At 39.3% G+C, this 26,496-nt stretch overlaps 1 protein-coding gene across 2 annotated transcripts; it reads left to right on the top strand.

Moving 5' to 3' along the window:
- The first annotated feature begins 6,314 nt into the window (after positions 1–6,314).
- kcnip1b (Kv channel interacting protein 1 b) lies at positions 6,315–25,278 on the top strand. Of its 2 annotated transcripts, none has more exons than XM_068716397.1 (8): positions 6,315–7,176; positions 20,780–20,904; positions 22,094–22,163; positions 22,248–22,318; positions 22,422–22,529; positions 22,620–22,724; positions 23,152–23,214; positions 23,658–25,278. In XM_068716397.1, the coding sequence occupies exons 1-8, from the start codon at positions 7,089–7,091 to the stop codon at positions 23,703–23,705; spliced, it is 678 nt and encodes a 225-aa protein (XP_068572498.1). In that variant the 5' UTR covers positions 6,315–7,088; the 3' UTR covers positions 23,706–25,278. The 2 variants fall into 2 exon arrangements, with proteins under 2 accessions (XP_068572498.1, XP_068572499.1); XM_068716398.1 differs by lacking the exon at positions 6,315–7,176 and adding an exon at positions 16,507–16,921.
- The last annotated feature ends 1,218 nt before the right edge of the window (positions 25,279–26,496 follow it).

Here is a 26,496-nt window from a genome sequence, read left to right as displayed (position 1 = left end):
AGTATGGGTAACCCACAGTGGGAATCCCAGGCTGTGGATAGATATGTTTTCGGTTATGTTTCATACAACCCGTAAAAACTATCAGCAGGTTTTTGCTGTGAAAAGAAAAATACCAGTAGAATTCGTAGTAATATTGCAAAATTAAATGTGTGCGAAAGAGTAGCCGTGTTAGCATTTTGGCTAACGTTAGCTCCTAACGAGCTCTGAGGTGAACATGACCGAGTAGTCTACTAATTGGGAACCTTTCTCTTCAGCAAATATCTGACCAACTTTCCATTCATGCCGAGCAACCATGGTCGTGTGTGTGTGTCCCACTGTTAGAGGTATGTTTATATATTGAGTACTGCAGTGTTTGATAATTGACTGTCAAACTGGCAGCAGTTATCCTGTGAAGGCTGCCGACAGGTCCGCTAAACTCCGTTATCACCCCAGGGTGGCAGCAAAACCTATATTTTGGGTTACTACTATACTTAATACATGGCCAAGAGGATGTTTTTATTGCTTATATTTTATCGCTTATAATTTTGCTCACTGCACAATCACAATATAATAGTCAAGCACAGTAGTAGAATCCTTTGCTGTCGTTAAAGCGAAAGCGAACACCTGACCAACTTTCCATTCTTTAATGTGCATCTGTGGTTGCCTGTGAGTCCCACTGTGAATAAACTACCCTGAATGCTCCATCTATACCGGCCCCAGGGTGGAATGTGTTGGGATAGCAAGCAGAAAGAGATAGAAGGTCGCACACACTCCTACTTGAATATATGTTTAACATATTACCCCAAACATTGGTCAGCCTTGGCTCATACTAAATTATGCGGCAGAGCCCCTTAATGAGTTAATTTGGCCATGGGGCAGCTGCTGCCTTTTTCATAGGGGTGTTATTCATAGATTTGAATATGTTCAAACCTGATTTACAAATTTTTCAGTATGGGTATCCATAAAGATATGTTGCTAAGTCTGTGGTGTCTCTTTTGGATATGCAGGTATGGCAGTAATCACTCTGGTCTCTCAATGCATGTCCACCAGATGGCACAATAAACCAGTTATTACTCTGCAGACCTGACCCCTTGAAAAAACATGTGGGTTTCCCAAGGTCTGTCTCCATGTGATGTGCATGATAAAATCAAATTATACCACAGAGAAGAAGGAAACATTGTCTCTGGGGACATTTTTTGCAAGGTTCCTAAAACATACACTGATGACGGCATCATGTACAAGACAGCACTCGTGCCATTGTGGCAGTATGAACCAAAAGGGTTGTACTGACGGTTGAAGAGATCTATTTGTATCATTAGCAACGCATCAAGTCCTTCAATACAAAAATAGCCTTCACACATGTTACTGTTGGATTAAGAGAATCAGCTTTGAGATTTGGGAGTAGATAAATGGTGAAAAAATAAGGAATTATTTCCTTACACGTAATTAGGCATTGTGAAGGTTGAGATGTTTTAGGCCACAGGGTTTCTGCTCAGTACAAAGATCAAGCAGAAAGAGATGATAAAAGAAAACAAGGAGATGACTTCATTATCTAAGGAAAAGAAGAAAAAATTAAGGATTTTTGTACGTTCCATATTTGTATGTTTATTTATTCCTTCTATTTATTTATTGTCATAGTAATGCGATGAGAGTGTTTAAATATCCTCATACATTATGCAACTGCGTAGGAGGTAAGGTGGGTGGTGAGGTGCAAAGTATTAAAAAACGATTCCTTTTTTTTTTTCTCCTCTCCAATCATTTGAGCCTGCCTTGAGAGGTTATAAATACTGCCACTGTATTTGATTGGACTGCTGGCCGGTGTTTGTCAAGTCACACGTCCTAATTGTCCCCAGTGGACCTGAACAGGACAGCAGCTGCCGTGGATGAAACTAATTTCTTCCGCGGGTTGCACTGAGAGTGAATTGTGTTTAGGTTTGCCAATTTGTTAAACTAAACACAATGTCCAATGTATACTTCTCATTTCCAATCTGCAGATTTCTTTTCTCTTCTCTCCGTTTGTGCCCGGAAGGCTGTAATGAATTATGCTTTACCTTCAACCCTTCTATAACACAGTGTGCTATATCAGTAAAATGGATCTTCTTAATGTGGATTGTGCTTCCTCAGCACTTCTGTACTGTACATACATCTGTGCCAGCTGCAGCAGAGGTGGCGTCTCGCTGTGTTGTGCTGTAGAAGAACTCAACTGATGAACTTTACCTTTACAAAACATACTCTTTTTTATTTTTTATTAACTGTCATTATTGCTGGTTGCTTTGTGCTGTGATTATTGGCCATGCTAGCAGTGTAGCTTCCTGTCTGTCTGTCAGTCACACAAATTGTGGTCCCCACAGGATGAATCGTAATCACTTTTGTTTTGCTAATGCTATAAGGCAATGTGTATTTTTGTCCAATACAATCTGTAAAACTGATGACATTCCCATCAGCGATTTGTGTTTCACGATTAGCTAAATAGAATTCTTAATAAAGATGGTGAACATGCATCTTACACCTGCTAAACATCAGTATTGTGAGCATATTAGCATGCTGAAGTCAAAGCATTTAGCTCAAAGCACTGTGTCCAAAGCTCAGCCTCGCAGTACCGTGGCGACTCAATTTTGTTAAGTCATTTCAACATGAGCCTCTCCACAACACTTGTAACAGCTTTCAACCACAAAGCCGTAAACCTATTACCTCTACTAAGTATTGTGGAAAAGCTTTTGTGTTGCAGCCAAGGCACGTTTGCGTGCCTATTGTATGTTTTCTGTGGGCCTATATGTGTGTTTTTTTGTGTGCGGGTGTGAGTTTGTGCGTGGGTCCTGTAATAAAGCAGCTGTTGGCTTTGCCTCACACTGCCAGATATCTCAGCTCCATGTCCTCCCACTGTTCTTGTCACTTCCCATCCTTTCTGTGTGCAGATGAGTGCTAAACTCCTGGAGTTTCAGAAGCAGGTTTGTTTGAGCATGCTCTGTGCGGAAGGGCTTGGGAGACTAAAATCTTAAAAAAGTGTAGGAGGAGATGCAGCGCTGCTGCAGAGTTCATCTGCTGCCTGCACCCAGCAGCTGTTTAGATTGTCAGCACCAAGAAGCCAACCCCGAGGAAATGGAAAATCAGAGGCTTCACTCACTAAGATTATGCAAATGAGTAAATGAATGTACACCGAGCAAAGCAAGTCAGTTTCATTAAAAGGTTTAGCTTATTTTCTTCATGAACTCTTACACGTCTACTCCTTCTTGTTTCTAAGACTTGGCTTCACTATGGCAACAAGATCTTCCCCAAACAAGTGCCGTGGTAATTTTTTGAGAATTTATTTATTAATACCTTCATATCACCATGGACACTGACATTTTTTCATGTAGCTGAGAATTTTTTATGTTCTCTTCCTCTTCAGCTTCTTTTAGCTTTTCTGGTGATGCTGATCACACGGTTGTATCTGCCAACATGCTACATGAGAAAATATAACATTATTTGTTCATGGAGGCGAGGATAAGCTCAGACTACTAAATGTCATCACGTCAAACTGTAGTACGCCTATAGCTTTGTGTTGGTGACGTGAAGTCATGCAACCGTGGTGTAGTCCGTTTAAAGCCTAACGTTAGCCGTTTACGTCCACCGATTGCATTCACAGTTCAAAATCATAAAAGTGGGTGTCCATCTGTGGAGGTCATCTTTCACAACTTTCTCTGTAAGTATGATAAACTTTTGTTTGCCACAGAGCTTATTTATTAATCCAAAAGTCCAGTGGAAGAATCCCTTTGCCTTTTTGTCGAGGGAACCAGTCGATACTAACTTCCGGGTTGGGCTACAAAGATACGTCATCCCTGCAGCACTCTGCTATGCCTGCTAATGGTCTCCAGGGAGCAGACATGGTTATATGAATAGTAGAATATGAGTGGGTGGATCCATGAGCCAATGAGAATGTCAGCCAGTTAATTTTTGGACTGACAAAGTGTTTTGCTGAAGCGGTGGAAAGCAAATACATTTACTCAGGGACTGTATTTCAGTTCAGTTTTGAGGTACTTGTACTTTACTCACTATGTAACTTTATACTTCTACTCCACTACATTTCCGAAGGATCCAGGCTTATAAAATACAGTGCATTGTTAAAAATGTAATTAGTGTTTCCCAACCCTTTTGGGATGCAACCTTTTAAAAAGAAGACGTCACAAATGTGTAGTTGGCTAAAAGAAATTGGCAGTTCTGCAAAAAAGACATGTCCCTCTGATGTGGTTTCATTTACATAGCTGCTCGAGGTCAAAATACCAATTTTTCACAAAAAAAAGATTAGAGACAAGTCAAAACTATGAATATGACAGATTTATGGGTTTTTTTCTTCTTTCCTCTCTCTTTAATCATCTCACAGCCCCTCAGATTTATCTTGTGACCCATTGGAGGGGGCCCAACCCTAGGTTGGGAACCACTGGACTCTATTAATGCCATATTTAAAACTATATCAGTCCCATTTTACTTCAAAATGAGTACTTTAAGTACAAGTTTCTGATCATTTTTCTGTGCTTTTTCGGACCTAAAATTTTAAATGGAAGGATTTTACTTGTAAAGTGTCTAAAGACTGTTGTGTTGGTACTTTTACTGAAGTAAAGGCAGTGGTGGACGAAGTATTTAGATATTTTAAGTAAAAGTAGCAATACCGGCATAAAAAAGTATACAAGTATTAGCATACTATAATATACTTAAAATAAATAACAGTAACTGTATTCATTACGTAGAATGACCCATTTCAGAATAATATATTATTCAATGATAATCATTGATGCATTCATGTGTTCATTTCATCCCTTTAATGTTGCAGCTGGTAAAGGCGGAGCTCATTTAAATTACTTTATATACTGCTGGGTAGTTTAATCAATAATAATACATCAAAGTAGTGAATAATACATAACAACATGTCTGTCTTTTTATAGTTGGCAGCAATATACTGCACTACCTTATTTTACCCCTTCACAATAAAGAGTGTCTTGGTGAACTTTGTTTGACCTTTTGTTTATAGATTAACTGTAATTACTATTATCCGGCACATATATACTCATTTTAACACTGTGACTTGCACTGTGCTGCTATTTTTACTCTGCCACTCTGTGAGTAAAGTGCTCCACTCCTGGGATCCAAACAGGATTGTGCGAACAACCACCTCAAGTCACAAAAGCGACTGTATGGTCTTCTTTTTGCTGTGTAAAAAAAAAATTATTATGTGTGACTATTAGAATGGAGATAGTGGAGGAGAGGGTCCTCCTAAAATACAACGGTGACTATGAGGAGATAAATAGAATCTGTAAGCATTAAATATAGACAAGATAGAGGATGGGGGGGGGGGGGGGGGGGAATAGATGGAGGAAGTACTGCGTCATGCTCTCCTCAAGCATTTCCCCAGTTCAGTGAAGTGAGAAACAAAAAAAACAAAAAAAAGCTCCACAAGCACACTGCAGGCTTACATAACCTGCTCCAGAGTCATTTCATGACAGACTAGACTGTGTGTTCATGGGCGATTGCTTTCATAGATGTGAATATGGCGCAGACCTTTTATTTCTGTTTCAGCATCGATAGCTTCTCAGTTCTGGTGGGTGCCAGATCACCATAGTGACCGAAATGTGCATCCAGGATTACGGATTTACCCTAATGATGATGGTGATTAATGGTTTTGTTGTAGGCAGTCATTCTTTCTGGATAGCCTCTGTTTCACAATGTATTTTTAGATCCTTTTTTTTTTACGTTTATATTGTTTCTTTTGCATATCTTTTTTTATTTCCACGTGTAGATGCACAGCAGTTCACTTTGTACATTTAATTTACATCATACATCATTTTAATATGGCAAAAATTGGCACAGTCTGATGTTTTTTGAAAATGGTAACAGCACTTAGAGGGAAACAAAAAAGATTGGGGTGCAATTTTCTTCTCTTATGTGACTTTTGAGGCTAAATAAAGCAGACATAATAATGTACGAATATGATACAGACTGTATCACTAATGTTTTACTATAAACTGTGATATGATGACGTCTTGCAAAAAAGATATATTGCAGCATCACAGTAAAATTTTTACATTGTTCATAATAACTTGACTAAATGTATTTGCCACTGGGATCAGCCCCCGCCTGTATGATGAAGCACCAAACTCTAATCCTTTTTTTTTTTTTTTTTTAACATCTTGCTGTTAACTGCATCATGGATCATCCAACTATATAGGCTCTGGAGAAAAAAAAGAAAAGAAGAAAGAGCATTAGCCAAACTGAGAGTGAGGAAGCACAAATGCAAGACAGGAGGAGGGCGCACAGAGGAGGGAGGGCGGGTACAGTGGTGGCTGCCGGCGCTCTGCAGTACAGATCTGCTGAGAGCACCAGAGCAGAGCTTCTCCACAGACCACAGCCGCAGGGCTCCCACTGCAGCTCAGAGGAAAACCTCACACAGAGAAAACACACCGGAGGAGAAAACAAGACCACAAGATAGAAGAAGATGGGACAAAGAGGGGGAGAAGAAAAGAGCAATCAGACTAATGCGGAGAGGAGGTGAGAAGAACCTCCAGGTTCTCTGCTTCTTTTTTGTTTTTTAAATTGGAAGAACAGAACTTCCATGGCGCACGGCTCTTTACGCTCTACTTTTGGAGTCCGTTCAATAATTTATCTTCTGCCTCATTTTTGGTTTGTGGAACACAACTTTGCTTTTTAAAAGTTTGACACACCGGTCTGGATTTTTTTTTTATTTCCAATCAGCATTTCTGCTGATTGGAAATGTGATTCTGAAATGTGATTCTGTCTTTGAGTGTGTGAGCATCGCTTTATGACTGACCTGAATGAATAATGGTTGAGTTAACAGGTACGCAGGTGTAACTTTGTGGTGGAGAATATACATTGTACTTAAGTTACGTTATAAATTAGTTCCACAAAGAACCCCTTAAAGGACCTTAGGATGTCACATCGCTAAAACAACTGAGGCAGATTCTTCTTTGCAATAAGGATCTCTCCCCACGCCACAGCAAACACCTGCTGAAAGGACATTGTGGAGACACTTACGAGGTCAAAGCTTTTTTCGAGATATAATTGGAGGAAACCGTTTTCCCTGGTGAAGCTTCTGCCCCTGCCTCCACCTCAACCTCAGGATGGCCGGCTGTACCTGCCGCTGCAGACAAGGAGTGCTCAAACTAATCCAGTCCCTGCAGAGATTGGTCTCAGGAACCCTCACAAAAGGTACTGTGACACACACTATATGGCCTGGCGTGATTTGGCATTATGGTGCAATCCCATCGCCAGATGGTCTCTAGTTTTCATGTGTACCTGAATGGATACAGTGTGGTTTTGTGAGAGTACTTTTGTCATTAAAACACAATTTTACTGTCAAAAGCCACCAAGTTAAATTCACTCACACATTCACTCAAAGCTTATACTGTAGTTTTCAAATAGATTCCACCAGCATGGAACCGTTTAGTTCTGTTTCATGCAGCTGCAGCAGCCATGTGACCAAGGTCAAGATTCAACTCCCACATCAGCCAAAGGGAAGTCTATTCATCAGCAGCCATGTGTTCCGTCACAGTGGTCCTTGACCCAAACACTGAGCCCTGCTCTAAGTCTGTAAGACTCTCAGCTCTTAATGTCTTATTTGCCACCCTGTTCCCTTAAAAAGTATGTTCCGATACAACAGAACTGCATTGTGAATTACGTTTCAAGGATTGCGAGGATTACGTTTACTTCTGACGCATCATGACTTTCAAATGAGTCTGCGGAATCTCGCCTCAGGAAGAGGTCTAGGTGTTGGATGGATCAAAAAATACGTGGCTTTCACCCAGAAGACTGATGTTCCAAGTTGGTGACTCCACGTCATTTCGTTGCCTATAAGTCAGAGAAGATTTGTGTAACTGTATGGACTGCTAATCGGGATAAACACTTCTTGATTTTTGGGCACAGGAATATTATGACACACTGTAACTGGTGCTGTGCTCATGGCAGCTATATCGAACCATCAGGTCAGATGAGCTAGATGGAGGTCGAGCATTTGTGGCTCTTTAACATGGAGGCCATTCATTATCAAACTGTGGCTCAGGTCCCAAGATAAATATGAGGGGTCACACGATATTTCTCTGTTACATTAAATTCTGTTTACTTTTTCAAACTTATTTGTATTTCTATTACTTTTCTTTTGTGTGAAATACTGGATATTTGGGTCTTATAAAACTGCTTCAAATTAAACAGTCAGAGAAGGAATATTTACTCTTTGGTTGAACTGCTCACAATGCCACAATTCCTGTACACGCTAAGGCTATTAAGTGTAATGAGGTCATACGTAGACCTTGTTTCATTTTAAGGAAAATAGGTTGGAAACCTCTGATTAAGAAGATCAGCCGATAATAATTACTGCTACAAAAATAGCTATAACATGACTTATAGATAAAATGTAAGTTGATACAAATTGGCATTCTCAGTTATTTGCTATTTATGCTTTTATTTAAAAAGGATTTCATTCCACCAAAAAATGTTACCTTCCACCAGTTCACCTTTTTGCGTCCAATTATTCACTGTGAAATGTACTGACGAGCAGGTAAATGAGACCTTTTGTTGTGGTTTGGTTTGTTAATAATGCACATTTGCTTGCAGCACACTATCATCAAGGATGTTACAAAGGATTTATGAGTTTGCCTTTGGGGTACCTTTTAACTGCAATGGATGAGGCCCCCTCCTGTATGATCTGGGTACACCTTCAAGAGCCAAATAATGAGGTCACGTACGCGTCACCCGTACACACCCCTTAGGGCAACAGACGCAATGCACTCTCAACCTCTTGTCGTGTTCATCATCTTTGTGTTAAAAGCCCCGGCTCTCCCTCTCCTCACGACCTCCCATCACCCTATAGTTGAAAGTTACTTTTCACCTTAACAGCAAAAAAAAAAAAGAAAAAGAGCTGAGTCACTAAGTCAGAGTGCAGCTGCAAGTCAGTCACGACTGATAAAACACACTGATCTTCTCTCACTTCCAGAAAAAACAACCAGTCTGATATCGAATTGAGACTAAACCGACACACATATAAACATAAAATAGTTGCGCAGGTGCAGGCGATGCTTCGCTTAAACTGTCATTGTGATGCATATTTCATTTGTCTCCTCCAATACAAATGTAGTCTCTAGAAGCCTATTGTCTAATCAGTAGCATTTCGACATGCTCTAAATCGTTGGCAAGCATATCCATTGCCAGGAATTGATTTCTTACAGTCTTGTTTTGTTTGTTTCTTCCTTTTCAAAACCGGCAAGCTATTTGTAAAAACACAGCTTCTCTCAGCATCCCAGAAATACTGACTAAACTCTCACATACTACACATGCCTTGTTACCTGGGATGTGGTTGTCCAGTAAAAAATAGACACTAAAATCAACCTCAAAAACACCCAAAGTATATGCATATTCGTTAAAATAATCATTTGATATTAAGAAAACTAGCAAATACTGCAATGCAAAAAAAAAATGTCAACTTTAATGAAACCTGCTGAAAGTGAAACTATGTGTTCTAAATTAGTGGCTTTGTCAGTTCTGTGCTATTCTAGAAATAATACAGCCTACTTATGGCCGCATGGGTTGACAATCTAGGTCATGCGATGCGGCCACATATCCGTAGTATCTAAAAACTGAGAGACTGTGGACTTTTCAGCCTTTTATATTACACAGAAATATGTGAACAATTCCAAACCTACTTTTACAATAGTGAGCTAATCTTCACTGGCTCGGACTAATTACTAAAGTGAAGTAATAACGTGGGGAACAAAGTCTTAATGTTCACACACTGGCATGTGCCCTGCGTTAACCTATACAGTATATTTTGCATTAAGGAGTGGCTTTTTGGCTTTGTTTGGAACGATGTAAGAGCAAGAGACGGAGCTTGAAAATGACTGTCTCATGCCAAAAACAATATTAAATCCAGAACACTAATTAATTCATCTCTGTGCAGGAAATATTAAATTGGGAGTGCAAATACTAATTTGAGAGCGTGGAGTCAGGTTTTTTTATCATTATTTGTGGATGTCGGTTATCTTGCATCCTCAAAAGATGAGCAATAGATGAAATGGAGTGTGAATTCTATTGAACATCTAGCCCGCTGACATTGTGCCTCTGCAAATGTTTCCTGCTTCTCCTCAAATCTTCTTATATGCTTTGCTGATTGCAGCAAAAGATCCTGACATTGATGTTATGTATAAAGCTAGGGTTAGTAATGTTCAAAAACATGCTTTGTTCTATTTGTTGAAATTTTCTGTTTTTGTTTAAATACTTTACATTCTCATTACATTCGAACAGCAATCAATACATCTAATGCTTTTGTAGCAATTCATTGAATCTTGAAGTCTCCCTCAAGCTGTTAGTTTGACAGTTGTGAGTACTAAGAATAGCCATGTGTGTTGTTTACGTTATGTTAGAAAAATCCACTCGAGGCCGATGTAAAAATCATTAATTAAGCATTTATTCTTGCAAGAAGGAGACAGAGTTGAAACACATACAGGTCATGTATCAAGGCTGCCCAGAGGTCTGTCTCTGAGTCTCTGATATTTATACTGCGGATAACACACAAGTGCGCTGACAGAGTAATTTGCATATGTTCTGGACACTTACAGATAACACACTTTTGGACAATTCGTTCTGTTAAAGGGTCACATTATCCTAATCGGAAGATGTCATGGTCGCAAATCAACCTACGTATGCATTGACGTTTATTATCTTTTATCTAGGACAAACAGCTGAAGTGCTTCTCTAGTAGACAACTGATACCTAATAGCAAAAACAGCTGAGATGCTTAGTGTCACAGGACGTTCACACAAACACTCATATGAGGACATAAGCCTTTGTAAATGTAAAAACATTCCTTAGTCATTCGATTTTTCCAACACATTCATAGTGATAATTGTGAAGGAGTGGCTTTGGAGGGAGGCTCTGCTAGCATGGAGCTAGTGGTGCTAGCGACTTTCATTAGAAAAGAGTTGTCATCACTAAGATCTAGCGTACTCTTGCTAGTTTGTCAACATTACCAACGCTAGCTTTAAAGTTGAGATGTTTGTGCATCTTAAGGGCAGCAAAGGGGTTGTGTCTTCTTTTATCTTCATAATTGAATGTCACTGAGGTAATTAGGTGCCTCTAGACAACGTATAGAAAAACGTATCGTAAAAAAATGGGAATTAAAGCCAACAGTGGGAATTTATTTAATGTATGTTTTTTTTCCTGCTAGTGTGAGAGAAAATATGGATAGCACAATAACACTTGGTGTTCTATATGTGTTTCAAAGTGTGAATTATGCAATATTAGCTTGTAATATCAGCTTTTATACACACATGTAAAATGGGTGGACACACTAAGACATTACGTCACATATTGAACACATGTTCCAGTTATTGAATCAATAATTAAAAAAACATAAATCAAATATTTACAATGGGTTTAACATTTTCTAAATCACACAGCTGTAAACAAAAGTCATATAAAGATTTTAGATGTAATGAGATGTAATTCCAAGAACTGTCAGTCAATATGCATAATACCAGGTTACAAGCTTTTGTTTACATTTAGAGATTGCACCTTTAATCTGTCCAAAATATACATCATGAGTATATTCTTAACCAAGAGAGCTCCATTTATCTCATGCCAGGTTATAAATGTAATTTAAATTTAGTGGCCACTTGAAACAGAGGTGTGCAGTACATACAAAAATACATAATATTTGAGCATAACATACTAAGACATGTTCAAGCGTAAAGAGTTGATCTTGCTAGATTTTTCGCCCGTGAGAAAATTGTTATTTTTGATTGAAACATTTTCTTTGCACAGATCACTCAGAGGATCTTCAGAGGACCTGCATGCTATCATATGCATGGAAGAAGGCATGAAAATATGCACACACATGCATGTTCAGTTTCACACATGCAAGCATGTTAGGTAGACTAGAAAATGAAAGTCCCTCATCTCCAGCACACACGTATCTCCAGTAGTTTGGTTTGTTAAGCACTTTTGCCTCCACAATCCGATACAGCTAGTGACACGAAGCATAAAACTGCCTGCTCACCTTTAAGATGCTCTACTTACTAATGCAGCAGCATGTATATTCATCTTCAGACCTTTAAACATTGCAAGCTGGAGGGCCAGAGTTGGGGTTGGGTGGTGATATGCTTTGGGCCTTAAGCTAAAGAGCTCTTTTTGTTAGGTCTCCAGTGGCGAATGTATTTGAATACTGACCTTCATACTCTTGTTTCACGTAGTTCTGCTTTTAAAAAATGGATCTATTGTCATCTGTAAGACTACAACAAAATGAGGATTCTGAAAGCTGTTATATGAGGCAAACTTGTTCTGTTTTTTTCCAAAACATAAAACAAAACAATGCTGCTTAATTTTTTTTATATTGACCACGTGTCCATGCATGCAATGCTCCTGGTTACATGGAGATGTGACTGTTAATGTGTCTGGTTTATAAGTGGACAGGTGTATTTGAATTGTAGATTAGAAAACAGAATAATTAGCATTGGCAGCAATGTGAGCCATTGAGGAACTAGCTTCAACACTTATACCCCTAACCCAAGAATTAATATTTAGATATGTGATGTGTCTGACAAAACTAACAAAAAGTGATAACTCAATACTAAAATGTAAACGTTGTAGTTAAACCCATTGATCCTGGATTGAATATTGTTTTAATAGATTCATTGAATGAACATAAAATGTTATGCCTCCCTTGACAACATTGATAACATCTGTTAAAACAGGAACTTTTGTTAATAACACTATGACCAGTGTAGCTTAAGCTGGCCAATCATTGCAACCTTGAGGTAAATATTGTTACGTCACAGACTGTGCACAGTCCGCTCACTGACCGTTTGACTGTCCTCTACTTGTGCTACTGTTGTACACAGTTTGAATTTTAGTTCAATGCTAAAAAGCAGTTTAGCATTTAGTATTATCCCATATTTGTCAAATGTGACCAGAGCAGCCACTGTTCAGGTACAAAGTCTTGGTTTAAAGAATCATGCTGAGACAAAATGGTGATTATTTTAAAGTGAGTTTGCCTTTTACTGGAGTAAAAACGTTATATTTCGTTTGGACTGAGGTCCTATTGGTAAGAGCAGGAGTGTAGTTGAAGACAGAAACCCCTTCATCCGGCCCCATGCTGCACCTGTCTCTCGCTATTACAAGTCACATGTGTCCTCTAAGTGCATAACCTTGCAGCAAGAGTCACATCATGCCCCACTGCGGAGACTGATTCAGATCTGCGGCCCGTGTTGTACCTCGACCATAGCTCTACAATGAGCGTAAACACAATGGTAAAATTGCCCAGCATTACTCTGCATTTGTGACCCGTTCTCCCCCAAAACTCCGTCTCTTCCGTCTCCTCTTATGCTCTTTAATTTTTCTGTGGCTGGAGAAAGCAGTGGATTGGAGCTGACAGTGTGTGTCTCTGCTTTTAATTTTTTACATCACCTCACTACGCACTTTTATGTAACCGTCTTCTTCTAGATTTATTTTTATCTTGTGCCCCCACCGTGTGTTTCATTCTCCACATTAATGCTTTACATCCTCAATGTTTTTTACAATCTGATATATTTTCATAGAATCACCTTTTAATGGACAAGTATTTGGTGCAGTCAACAGTCTGATGACAATTGGATGACATTTAGAGTTGTAGTAGGATGCTATAGGTATTGCATACATGCTTAAATATTATTGTTTATTTTTATATTATTATATTTAGTCAAGATCAATGAGAGCTTTGAATAGTAACCCAAGCTGCTGATTGTATCAGAAAATACTGTACACTGCTGCCACCTGTTGTTCAAAGAGTAATACCACAACAAAACAAAAAAAGGAGGGAACACTGAGCTCTCTGCTACGTTGTGGCTGTCCGTGTGGCTTGAGCTGACAGATACAACACCATCACATCTTATTACCTAAAGCTATTTACGTTAATCTGTTTGTGACAGTGCTGACTTGTCATTTCCGAAAGCACATCCGGTTCTAATATGTTCTATGCAGGTGAAAGAGAAACGTTGAGGTGAAGAGGAGAGCAGTAGAAACCAAATTATTTAATAATGAGACCAGAGAACCAGGTATGAAGCTGCCAGTTCATGCCCACATAGATATTGCAGAGATACCCTCAAAACGTAGCTTTTCCTACCTCCAAATGTAATGTGTTGCTCCTTGAAGAGAAATGCTTTGTTACTGCGTCACATAAAGAACCTTTTCAGTTGGAGAAGGGGAAATCTAACTGAGGACACAGGTGTCTTAAAGTTACGTGATGATTAAGTTACATGACTTGTTATGACTGTTTGCTACATGTTCTTCAAAATCACATGAAAGATGAATGCAGTGGGAGATTGAAAGGGTCCTGAAATATAATAAAATAAGTCCTGCAAACGTGCATTGTTTGTTATGGATGTGAATTGGCGTATTGATATACAAAGAACAAAGTGAGTAACACCTGATAAATCTTGATAAAATATGGTTTGTGTTGTATTGATCTTTCACCTTTTCAACAGTACCTTTAACACAGCTGTGACTGGTGAGTCCCGCCTGTTGGTGATGGTGAGCTGACTTGTGCAGATCATGAACCGCTTAAAGGATAATGAGGAGATTATGAGGTCAGGCTGCTGCAGTGTAGTGTCACCGTGCCGGATGATACGGTGCAGAAAGGAAGTTCCAGATGGCAAACATCTGTCATGGGGATCCCAGCGGTTTACTTATAGTTTTCTGAATACTTAGTTCTCCATCTGCATGTGTTTGCATGTGTGTCAGGGGCCTCCTTTCTGTTTACGAAGTGGAGGGGAAAGATTGTTCAAACAACCGTGATATCGCTTTGGATTTTCATTTATGCTTCACGGCCTTAGATGAGCTATGCAGATTTTTCCAGGAAGTAAAAGTAATGAATATTTTATAGACAAATGCAGAGAAATTGCTCTATGAAATGCATTAGTGTCACATGATCTACAAAGGTGAAGATGTAACTTTTTATTTTAGGGTGACAGTATTGGAACGGAGTCAAAAGGGCTGTGGGACACCCAGAGTGAGAGGTGAAAATTCATCAGAATTATGCATGACTTAATGTTTAATTAATCAGTGCATGTTAAGTTCTTACCTCAGCTTCATCAGCAAGCAGCACGCACACACACACACACACACACACACACACACACACACACACACACACACATACACGTACACAACTTAATTTGACAGTCATGGACCTGCTTGCTTAGTTATGTGCAGTCCTCTGCTATTCAAACAGCGTGGACAAGCACAGAGCAGTGATGGGGCAAGTTTCTGAGGCTTACATAACTTTTAGGGAATGAATGTTACATTTATGAAAGACTACAGAGTTTAGGCTTTTTAAAGTCATGATGTAATACATCGTAGATCTGCCGCCGTACTCCTTTCACGTGGATTTTGCAGTTTTTACAGCTCTAACAAAGGAGGTGGAACCCTATTTTCAAGAAAAAAGAAAGCTCAAACGTCATTGAAAAAAGGACATTCCATGAATTTTTTAAACCAAGAGAGGTTTCCTGAAGCACACACACACATTCGCAAGAGTGTAGCAAAGAAAGCATTAATATTTCTGTTCTGCAGAAGATGTTCACATTTTCTGTGCTTCACTCTGTGCCTTTCCCATACATGGATCACACATATACCAACGCAAATGCTTTTTAAACGCCTTGTCTTTAGAATAAAATTTTGTTTTTTTAGCCGAGTCGAGCTGAGAATTACTGCCCCTATATTTGTCAAATAATGTATAAAATCTTAAAACGGTCTAAATGAATATCCTATCTGAGACTGTTTTTACATATACTAGCTGCTTTTACCACAGTGAATTATGTTGTTTAAGTAGTATCAGCACTTATAATACAATAAACGTTTACTTCTGCTCCCAACAAGCCTGTTAGATTTTTAATGCTCAGCACTTGTAGGGAAATAAACATAACTCACTCCGCTTTCCTTCCCCCAATGCACACAGTCTCATTTTCTTAAATTGGAACCGCACCATGAATATTAATTGGCAACCATTAAACACTCTAATGTTCTTGTTTGTACCGCAGTAAAGAAAATCACTAACTATCTGTTGCCCTCTACATTAGAGTAAGAGAGAGAGAGAGAGAGCGAGAGAGAGAGAGAGAGAGAGAGAGAGAGAGAGAGAGAGAGTGGGGGGGAGGAAAGGTTACAGTTGTGAATTAACACACTAACAGACACACAAGTGTTGCAGTCTTCACAGCTAACACATATCTACATGCTCAATATGGTACGAGCAAGGCGCCAGGAAGCAGAGCACTAATTCAGGGTATTTCTGTGTGCGTGTATGTGTGTGTGTGTGTGTGTGTGTGTGTGTGTGTGTGTGTGTGTGTGTGTGTGTGTGTGTGTGTTGGGAAAATTAAGTAATGAATAAAAAGATGAGAATATAATAGATAAAATCATAAGTGCAACGCCTGTGAAGAACAGGGATCTGTCAACCTTGAAATGCATGTTCCTCACCTGCTACCATTCCCTTGTCAGTAGAGTTATTACTGATTACTGCATCGGTTGCCAGCACTCCACAACAGCAGGAGGGCACGAGGACGCAGGGAGCTAGAAATAGGGGGAAAGGCTGACAGATGAGTAGAATCAGGCACAGAGCGGAGGGAGTGGCGCAGGGAGGCAGGAGCAGCTTGAGTGTGCGTGTGTTTGGCAAGAGGAATCAGAAATCCAAGAGAATCGGCTCAGAGAAGAGACTCGTCCCTCAGTAACAGATCTGAAAACCAGTGAGAGGAACCAACAGGGGCTAACCTTCAAGATACAGAGCTGTGGAGGCAAATCTGAACAACCGGCTGACAAAATCGTGAAAGAAATAGAGGACTATTACTCTCTGTGTTGTTTGACCAGGCCGGTCTCCACAGTGACAACATGGGTGCAGTGGTGGGCACTTTGACCATGCAAACCAAGCAGAGGAGACCATCCAGAGGTACGTCAACATTAGTCTGGGAAAAAAAAAAAGATGGAGAGAAGGCAAAAGAGCAACAGAAAGCTAGACTAAATTGAGAGAGTGAGCAGAGCAAAACAAAAACACGCCAAAAGGAAGCCTTCAGGTTATAATTTAGACCAATTGTAATTCACAATGTGTTCCGTGTTCATTTCTACGTGTTGCACACTCGTACATTTAACATAAACAATAACATGGTTGCCATATTTCTTTTGAGTGACTATGAATAATTGAAGAGAGAAGTCAGTAAACAGCAAAAAATAGACCACCTAATGCATTTAACCAGATGTTACTTACATGCAACCAAATGACTATACATGTAAAGTACATTAACCAATAGCATTGGTGCATTTGTTTTCAATATACAAAAATATGGAAAAACAGTAAAAAGAATATCTCTTTCTTTAAATGAAATGTTAGAAATATTCACTCATGGAAGTGGCAGCGAAATTGTGAGGGATAAAGCGTTAAGAGGTGAGAGCCATAACACCGTGGTCATGATGGCGAGATTACAGTACGCCATGAAGTATAGGATGTCCTTGGAAAAACAACCAGGGAGCAGAATCACTGCCACTGACTCTGCGACTGTACGTGTGTTCGGTGCGGACGACCGTCGAATGTGTGGGTGAGTGAAAGAGAGATGGGGAGAGGGTTCAGGCAAGAGCATGTGAATTAACAGGCAGCTCACATATCATACATCTCCCTGGCCTTATGCTTGAGATCCTCGTTGTCATGGAGACTGGGTTGTAGGGGTGTAAGAGGAGAATGATGCTCAGCCAGGATGAATGAGGAATTTATAGCAGCATGAAACAAGAGATAAAATAGATGAACCAGCAAACGAAGCGCTTACTCTCTGACAGTAGACGCACAGCACCCCACAAGACAAAAGGTGGTGTTTGGTTTTACACTGATGAGATGGAATCATTCGTCCTTGTGCCAATAAAAGCCTTTCAACAAAATGGGGGGGGGGGTTGCACAGAGGTCACCCAGATTTTTCAAAGCTCCATTAAAGTTTGGCTGTGCAGAGGTTTATGGGATGTGGTGAGACAAGACAATACTTTATTGATCCCCAGGAGGGAAAATAAGTATATCAGTAGAACAAGAAACAGGTAGGTCAAAGCAGTGTACAAATAGAAATAAGTCTGAGTCAGAGAGCTGAGTATATACATCACGATATTGTAGACCACAGAGCATGCAGTAAATGTGCTGTGTGCAAAAGCAGCTCCAATCGTTTTTTCAAAAACACAAGACAGTGATATGCCTGTCTAATTCTTGGCAGGGTGCAGTAACTTCCTGGCGTTTTCGTCATTGTGAGGTTGCAAGGCAACAAGCAAGGACTCCAGGAAGTTGCTGGATTAAACAAACAAGATAAAAAACCTGTTAATCAGTGAGTTTTAGAGGCGCTAGTAGGTGGATTTTTGTTCCCTTTCGACCGAGCCAGGCTGTTTCCAGTGTTTATGTTAAGCTAAGATAACCAGCTGCTGGCTGGAGCATTATATTTACTGCAGAGACGTGAGAAGAAAGCAAACAAGTGTAGCGTATTTTTCATTCAGTGGAGAAACGTGACATACTTTCTGGTGAAACAGTTGGACTTTGTTGATGCTCAGGCCCTCACAATACAAACTAGAAAAGCCTACTGAATCCAACCTGTTGTGTACAGCAACACTTGGACCAGCTGAACAACCAGTCACTCATATTGTTTATGTGTGACTGGCCTGAAGCTGCTGCAGCAGTTGGCGTCAACAGTACAACAGTTTGTCTTTAACATCACAATCTGACACACATCTATAATCGTCTCCATCACTTCATCATGTAAAACGTCCCTCCCAGTTTATGTGCAGAACAGCTGTTGCGCAATTTACAGCAAGACTCCTGCCTTGCCTACAAGCATCAATGCTGAAAATGTTGGCCGTGAGTCTGCAGCATTTCATGTTCCTTATTTATAACTAAATGTATCTGGTGAGATTAGATTATTATCGTGCGAGATGATGTCATAAAACTTTACAGGTGTGTAGTTGAAATCAGTCTTTCATAAAATCCCATTTGTCTTTTTTTTTATGTCCTCCGAAACATATTGTGTGATCCTATTCTGCCATATGTTCTCTCTCTCTCCCTTTTTCTTCCCCCCCCCCCCCCCCAATCAACACCTTTGCCTGTTTTCTTCGCTCACCCTCATTTCATTTCATCTGTTTCTGATCACACTGTCACCCGGCAGAAAGAACACACGCGCACAAGTGCAGCGAAGCAACACCTTTGTTGTTTTGTGTTTTGTTGTTGTGGGATGAGAGGCTTTTACTCACAGGCAAGATAAATAGCACAAAGTGTTTTTCACACTTTTCTTTTCTTTTTTTTAATCAATTGATCCATTGTTGGTACCATTGTTCACATTCGTCCTTTCCTGCTATCCCCATGACAACAAGAGCCAGGGAGATCGTAACAAGAGCTGAGAGGAAGATGGAGAGAAAGCAACGCATATGTAACCACATGCTGTATGTTCAGCTGATGACTGACAGTACATATTCTACACCAGTTCAGCATTCACAAAAATTTGAGGATAAAGGGCTCAAATGGGGCCGATCTATATAAAGGAGCAATAAATCTATAAGTTAGCTGATAGAGATGCTTCATAACCTATATCCTCATACCTAGCATATATTTGTATAAGTTGTTCGAGCTCAATAAACACACTGATAGTTTAAACCATTTTGAAAAAGATTGAAACTGAAATCTAATAACAAACAGGATCAAAATTAAAACACATGCAACTAATTAGACATGCAGTTGAATCATCTTGGCAAAGCACATGACCAGCAGGGTATTTGATATCAAATTCGAATTAAGATTGCCTCTGGCAGGGGATGCATGACACTAGATACGGTTTCAGCGTTGAGGATTAATCTTGACACCGCTGCCAGGGAGGTTGAAATGAATGAGTCATCGCCACCATCCAAAAAGCAGACGTACTGTATTCATCTTAATCTCCTTTTCTAAAGGCTGGATGAGCCAACTGATGCTGCAGCAACGAAGCTTGTTTCTGGACGCATACGTGTGAGCAAGCCGTTAGTTTGGTCAGCTCTCATTGTGGGATTTGGCTAAATTTAATGGGACTTTAATAATTAATTAAGTAAACAATTCAAACGAGGATAAAGCATTTAATATCACTTGGTCTCCATGCAGGCGAAATATATTGCTTACATCACAGGGACCAGTTGGGATATAAAAGTCCCCAATTCCAGAGAGCACCATGTGTAAATATGCTGGCAGTGAATGCAATAAAGTATTCCAGAGAGAACTTCATGTGGCGGTTTTGTCTCAGATGTTTGCTCATGTTTGAGAACTCATTGGTGTGTGGATTGGGTCCACTGCTGGATGCCGAGACGTTAGTATTGCCCTGTGGCAGGAGACAGTCGTAGTGACAAATACTTGCCCACAGCAGAACCACAACACTTCACATCATTAACCACCATCCATCTCCACAGCACCTGATACTGAGCACCATGTTGCCATTAATAACATCCCTCAAGTCCTAAGGGGAAATCTATTCATCAAGTACATGTAGTACTTCTCAAATTCACCCTTTCTCCCTTTTTACGTCTGTGTTATCTTGATGAACTTGCTTCCCGTGTTGGGCGCTCTTCTCTGCAATTTTTTTATATCTTTCTTTCCGACTTAACATTCTCAAGCTACGCTGACTGCGCTGTCTCTTTCCTGTGTATTACAGTTTTTTGCAATTCTAAAAACTGGGAGGAGCATTATGTTTAACAGGGATTGTAAGTCTTGTGACATGGTTCTGAGTAATTAACACATTTCTTTTTATCTATCGCTTCTTTTTTCCTGTAGACAAATTAGACGATGAGCTTGAGATGACGACGGTGTGTCACAGGCCAGAGGGTCTTGACCAATTGGAAGCCCAAACTAACTTCAGCAAACAGGAGCTGCAGATCCTCTATCGTGGATTCAAGAATGTAACCACACACTTTCTCATTTTATTATTAGATTACTTTGGTATGTATTACAGATACTTAAAACAGTAAAGATAAAGATCACCCTAATTATAAAATAAAGATTTTTTTAATGGTATCTAGCATGCAAATTGTTTCTTTTTGAACAAGACTAAGAGTCTACAGCCCTGCTTTGCTTAATGAGGCGGTATAGGCAAAGCAGTGCTGTGAGTTAAATGCTAAAGTTAGCATGTCAACATTCTCGCAGTGACCGTTTAGCAGGTATAGGGTCATGTTTACCATCTTAGTTTAGTGTATTAGCATGCTAACATTTGCTAGTTAGCACAAAACACAAAGAACAGCTGAGGCTATGTGAATGTTGTTATTTTTTTGCTGGGATTTGGTGTATTGGACAAATTAAAACGTTGACCTGCTGGTGGAGATAGAAACATCCATCCAATAATGGTGGTGGACAGACGGATTGACAAACCCACATTCATGCACAGAACAATAAGCTAATGCTAGCATAGCCAGAATTTCAGCAGCTGTGCTACTTTCCAGAGAACTATTTATTTTCTGCTGTAGGTTAATGAAAACATTGTGAACTGTAGGCCTCCTAAACAAAGTCTTAATTTTGTCAGTTGTATTATGAAACCCAGGTCGTAACCCACGGGTCTGAAAAGTGAAGCCATTGCGGAAATGGCTAAAACTTGCAATCTTTCTAATTACCGGCAGAGGGGCGACTCCTCTGGTTGCAAATAGAAGTCCTATAGAAGTCTATGAGAAAAGTATTACTTCTCACTCGATTTATTACCTTAGTAAACATTGTAGACATGAGTTTATGGTCTCAATCGCTAGTTCCACGTCTTCTTCAATACAGCATGATGTTCATTTAGTAGCTTATGGTCCCATTTAGATTAAAATAGATAATCTATGTATTCTATGTCTTAGAACTTTAACCCTTTCACTGTGTGTTTTCAGTCCATGAAAGTTGATTGTATAATTTCGGTTACCTAAAAATGTTCAGCTTTCACTGAAACTACGTCCAATTCTTCTTTGCAGTCTATGTATGAAACAAATGTTAGCATGCTAATAATGCTATGGGGACATATACAGTATGTCACAAGACCGCACAGTTCTGGTGAGTTCTTCCAATAAACAGGATGTCATTGAGTAGAGTATTCTAATCATAATTGATCTTTTCTTTTCCCAGGAATGTCCAAGTGGTGTTGTAAACGAGGAGACATTTAAACACATTTACGCACAGTTCTTCCCTCATGGAGGTAAACGCTTTTGAATCTCTTCAATTGCTCTGTGAAACTTTTTGAGAACCAGAGACCTTACACATTTATTGTTTTGTGTTGCAGATGCAAGCATGTACGCACATTATCTTTTCAATGCATTTGACACTACGAACAATGGCTCCATTAAGTTTAAGGTCAGACATCTTGCTTTGTCATTGCATCTTGTGTTAAATATGAAGCATTTCTTTACTTCCATGTCAGAATCTTAAGTTTTTACTTCTGTCCCATCGCCATCAGGACTTTGTAATGGGTTTGTCTATACTGCTGCGAGGAACACTGCGAGAAAAGCTTGAGTGGACGTTTCACCTTTATGACATTAACAGAGATGGCTACATAAACAGAGAGGTGGGACCGTGCTGCACTATGTGAACAGTGTTTTTGTGTGTCATCTTAAAGTCGATGTCGCATCACAATGGAAATCTTCTCTTTTTTCAGGAAATGACTGAGATTGTGAGGGCCATTTATGACATGATGGGCAAGTATACCTACCCCGCACTAAAAGGGGACGTCCCGCAGCAGCATGTGGATGCCTTTTTCCAGGTTAATTTCTCAAATATAAGATTAAGAGTCTAAAGTCAATATTTTTGTTAACAGTGATAGGTGATTTTAAACCTCTTTTCTGTGCTTTGAGGAAAAACAATGTGACTCTTAATGTCTCTAAGTTAATCTCTCCTGTTTTATGGAGACACTTTGCATGTACCTGTGCTACAAGTTTTTGATGAGGCCTATACGATTTTATATCATTAGTAATCCCAGTCCCTGCAGTCCATAAAGCAACTTTGCAGTCAGTATTTTTTAAACTTATTAAAAAAATTCTTCATATGGTGTTCTATAGTGTGAACAGTTTTCTACAGTTTCTGTATGCTTAGTTTGTTGCAACAGGAGCTCACAATGAACACGTTTCCATAACATAATTATCAAATATTTACTTCTATTTGATACTGATTCGCATTATGTTTTTCTACAGAAAATGGATAAAAACAAAGATGGAGTGGTGACTTTAGAGGAGTTTATTATTGCCTGCCAGGAGGTATGTATTGCCCATGATCTGAGTTACTTATTTCTATATGTAATAATAGAAACATATATGTGTATGAAATGTAGATTTAATAAATAAAGTGCATGAATGTACCTACAGTTACTTAGACATGTAGATTCACTACATGTTCAGAATAGTACTCATTAATACATGAATGTGCATTGTTTCATTTTGGCATATCTAAATGGGGACATACGCATGCAGAGAACATAGACTTAAACATCACAAAGAATATAGAAGCATCCAAACATCAGCATGGAAACACTTAAAAACTGATGTCTCTTTTAATGTGCAAAGAATGATGATGTTATATCTGGATGCTGCTTTCTTCATGAGGTCTATACAGCCCATACATTACTATATATAGGGGTTTTCAGTTCATTGCTGATTAATTGCATCATTCTGCCCTGATTAGTTTTGTTCTCTCTCTGCAGGACGAGACCATGATGAGATCCATGCAGCTGTTTGAGAACGTGATGTAGGACAAGAGGAGATGATGGAGACAAAGACACGGAAGAAATGAGAGTTCTTGGTGTGAGTGAGTGTGTGTGGATGCATGCATGTGCAATACATCCAGTCTCTCCTCCTCTCCCCATCTTAATCCAGCTGTGGTCGGGATACAGTCAGATTCCCCCACAATGACAATGAAAGAAAGGACTGGGCTGGGATGCTTTCAGCCTTTTTTCTGCAGAGTGACTGATGTGACGGACTTGGACGTATAAGACATCGCTCTCAGTCTTGTCTTAAAGCTTGTTAAAGATTAAGATGCTCCTACATTTGCAAGGCTGCTCCCGACCAGCAAAGAGCTATTGTCCAACCAGCAGAAGTTTGGGGGGGTTTTCTCACCAAAAGACGTTCCTTTTTCTGGCAAAATATAATTGCATGCTTTTGCAAGAGGTTTTGATTTATCTCTAAACATTTGTCAGGTTTGTTATGGGAATCTGGCCATAAGGACTTTTGTATTTATCTCGAGCATCACTGTTGCAGTGACCCCTTTACTTTTGTGTTGACCCGGCTGTCGCTTGCCTGCTAAGTCTGTGTGATGCTTGTCGTTAAGAGTCTGTCTAAAACGTACAGTAGAATGTCAAAGAATTCAGAAACGTTACATTTCAAGGGTCTGATATGGTGCGTGAGTGTGCCCGTCTATCTGTCTATGTTGGAACTAAGGTTTGAGTGAAAAGAAAGAAGAAATCCAATCATTCTTTTATTCTTCGTTCTTTTCACCTGCTGCTTTGCTTTTTGTGGTCAAATTGGTGTTGTCAAAAATGTAAAAAAGAATATTGTTAAAAATGTGCATACATTTTGGAAGTGCCGGCAAAAAAGAGAGGATGAATAATAATCAGGAAGATGCTTGTAATCATCAAACCAATATCTTTATTTTAACAGGTGATCAAGTTGTAACTGAGGTGGCAACAATGATAACGGTAAAATATTTCTATGGTACAAACTTATTGATCTTCCTCATAGCTACGTAAATATGTAGATTAAATGATATACCTCTGAGCGAGCGTGGTCAAATACCATGTATGTGTATACGTACTTGGCCAATAAAGCTGATTCTGATAAACAATCAGATAGTGGGCCATTTTAATAAAAAATGAACTTTCTGATAATCTTGCAGGAAAATAACACTGAATGTCATCTTTGGAATATGATATGTGATGACACCCAAGACAGCTCCACCTGTATTATTGAACATTTGTCACTGACTCCTCCCTCCAAGCCAAATCTGTGATGTAACACTGACAGGTACAGGTACAGACAGGACAGGGGGACTCCTGCAGTTGCCTGCAGATTTTATTTTCTGTGAGGCAGGGTGTGTTTGAAAGCACCCCATATAATAGAAAAGTCATTATATTATACCAGTTGTAGTTCATGCACTAAAATATTCATCACCGTTCCTTTTGCTGTTAGTGGAGCAGCTCTTTGCTAAAGGTTACATCAGTTTGACATCACAGCCTCTGGCCTCTGCTATCTTGGTTTGGAACAGTTATTGAATCTCACAATCAGAACATTAATTCTAAGCCATAAGAATAAAAAATGTAAATTATTAAATTGAGTGGTGTTTTACTTTGGAGTTGTTCTTTCTTAAGTGTGTGTGTGTGTGTGTGTGTGTGTGTGTGTGTGTGTGTGTGTGTGAGACACCGCATCTATTATGAGAGTGTGGAGGTTAGAAGCATGAGGGAACTGGGTCCTATTTAGTTTTGGAAGGCCATGGCGTCTTACACCACTATGGGTACATCCCAAGTCTCTTAATTGCATCCCCGTTTCCTTCACTTGCGTCCTTTCCTTGCGAGAATAGAGGAGCGAGGAAATGACAAACAAGAGACTTGGGATGTACCCTATGAAGGCAAATCACGGATTACAAGCCACATCCGCGACGTCAACCACGTTACTGCCCTCTACTGGCCTGAACAACATCCTACACTGATCTATTTAAAATGGACACAGATCACCAAAATAAAGTTAATTTGACGTTAAAATTTAATACATTCATAAACAACACACCGGAGTCACATTGTTCCAAAGACAAAAAATGCAATTTTCCCTTAAGATAAGTGTACAGTACCACAAATATGAGCATGAAGCACCCCACATGTACAGAATATAGTGGCATTGATGTTGACGTAAAATTTACTTTTTTGTTGGGATCAGTAATTCTGTTTGTCCAGTTTAAGTGGATCAGTGTTGGATTTATCTATCCATCTATCATTCTATCCATCCATCTATCTCTCTATCCATCTATCTATCCTTCTATCATCTATCTATCTATCCATCTATCCATCTATCCATCTATCTCTCTATCTATCCATCTATCCATCCGTCTATTTATTTATAATAATAATAATAATAATAATAATAATAATAATACATTTTATTTATCGAGCGCTTTTCATAGTACTCAAAGACACTTTACATTAAAATCATCATATATAAAAGCTATACACTATAAAAACATAAAACACACAATAATGGTCACACATTAAAAGCAGTTTTGAAAAGGTGGGTTTTGATTTTCGATTTGAATATGGAAAGTTCAGAGCAGTCTCGGATGTGTTTGGGGAGAGAGTTCTATCCTTCTATCTATCTATCCATCTATTCATCTATCCATCTATCCATCTATCCTTCTATCCATCTACCCTTCTATCCATATATCCATTTATCCATATATCCTTCTATCCATCTAACCATCTATCCATCTATCCATTTATCCGTCTATCTATCTATCTATCTATCTATCTATCTATCTATCTATCTATCTATCTATCTATC

Source organism: Cebidichthys violaceus, unplaced genomic scaffold, assembly GCF_023349555.1.
Source record: "Cebidichthys violaceus isolate CVI_PGR_0920_01 unplaced genomic scaffold, fCebVio1.0.p SCAF_20, whole genome shotgun sequence".
Lineage (NCBI taxonomy): Eukaryota > Metazoa > Chordata > Actinopteri > Perciformes > Stichaeidae > Cebidichthys > Cebidichthys violaceus.
Note: the sequence above shows the minus strand (reverse complement) of the source record. Positions and strands in the feature narration are given on the sequence as shown.

Excerpts from the sequence above, each read along its gene's own strand:
- kcnip1b (XM_068716397.1), top strand. The coding sequence starts at position 7,089 with ATGGCCGGCTGTACCTGCCGCTGCAGACAAGGAGTGCTCAAACTAATC. Across the intron at positions 7,177-20,779 it reads CTCAGGAACCCTCACAAAAG|ACAAATTAGACGATGAGCTT; the intron begins GTACTGTGACAC and ends TTTTTCCTGTAG. Across the intron at positions 22,164-22,247 it reads ACAGTTCTTCCCTCATGGAG|ATGCAAGCATGTACGCACAT; the intron begins GTAAACGCTTTT and ends TTTGTGTTGCAG.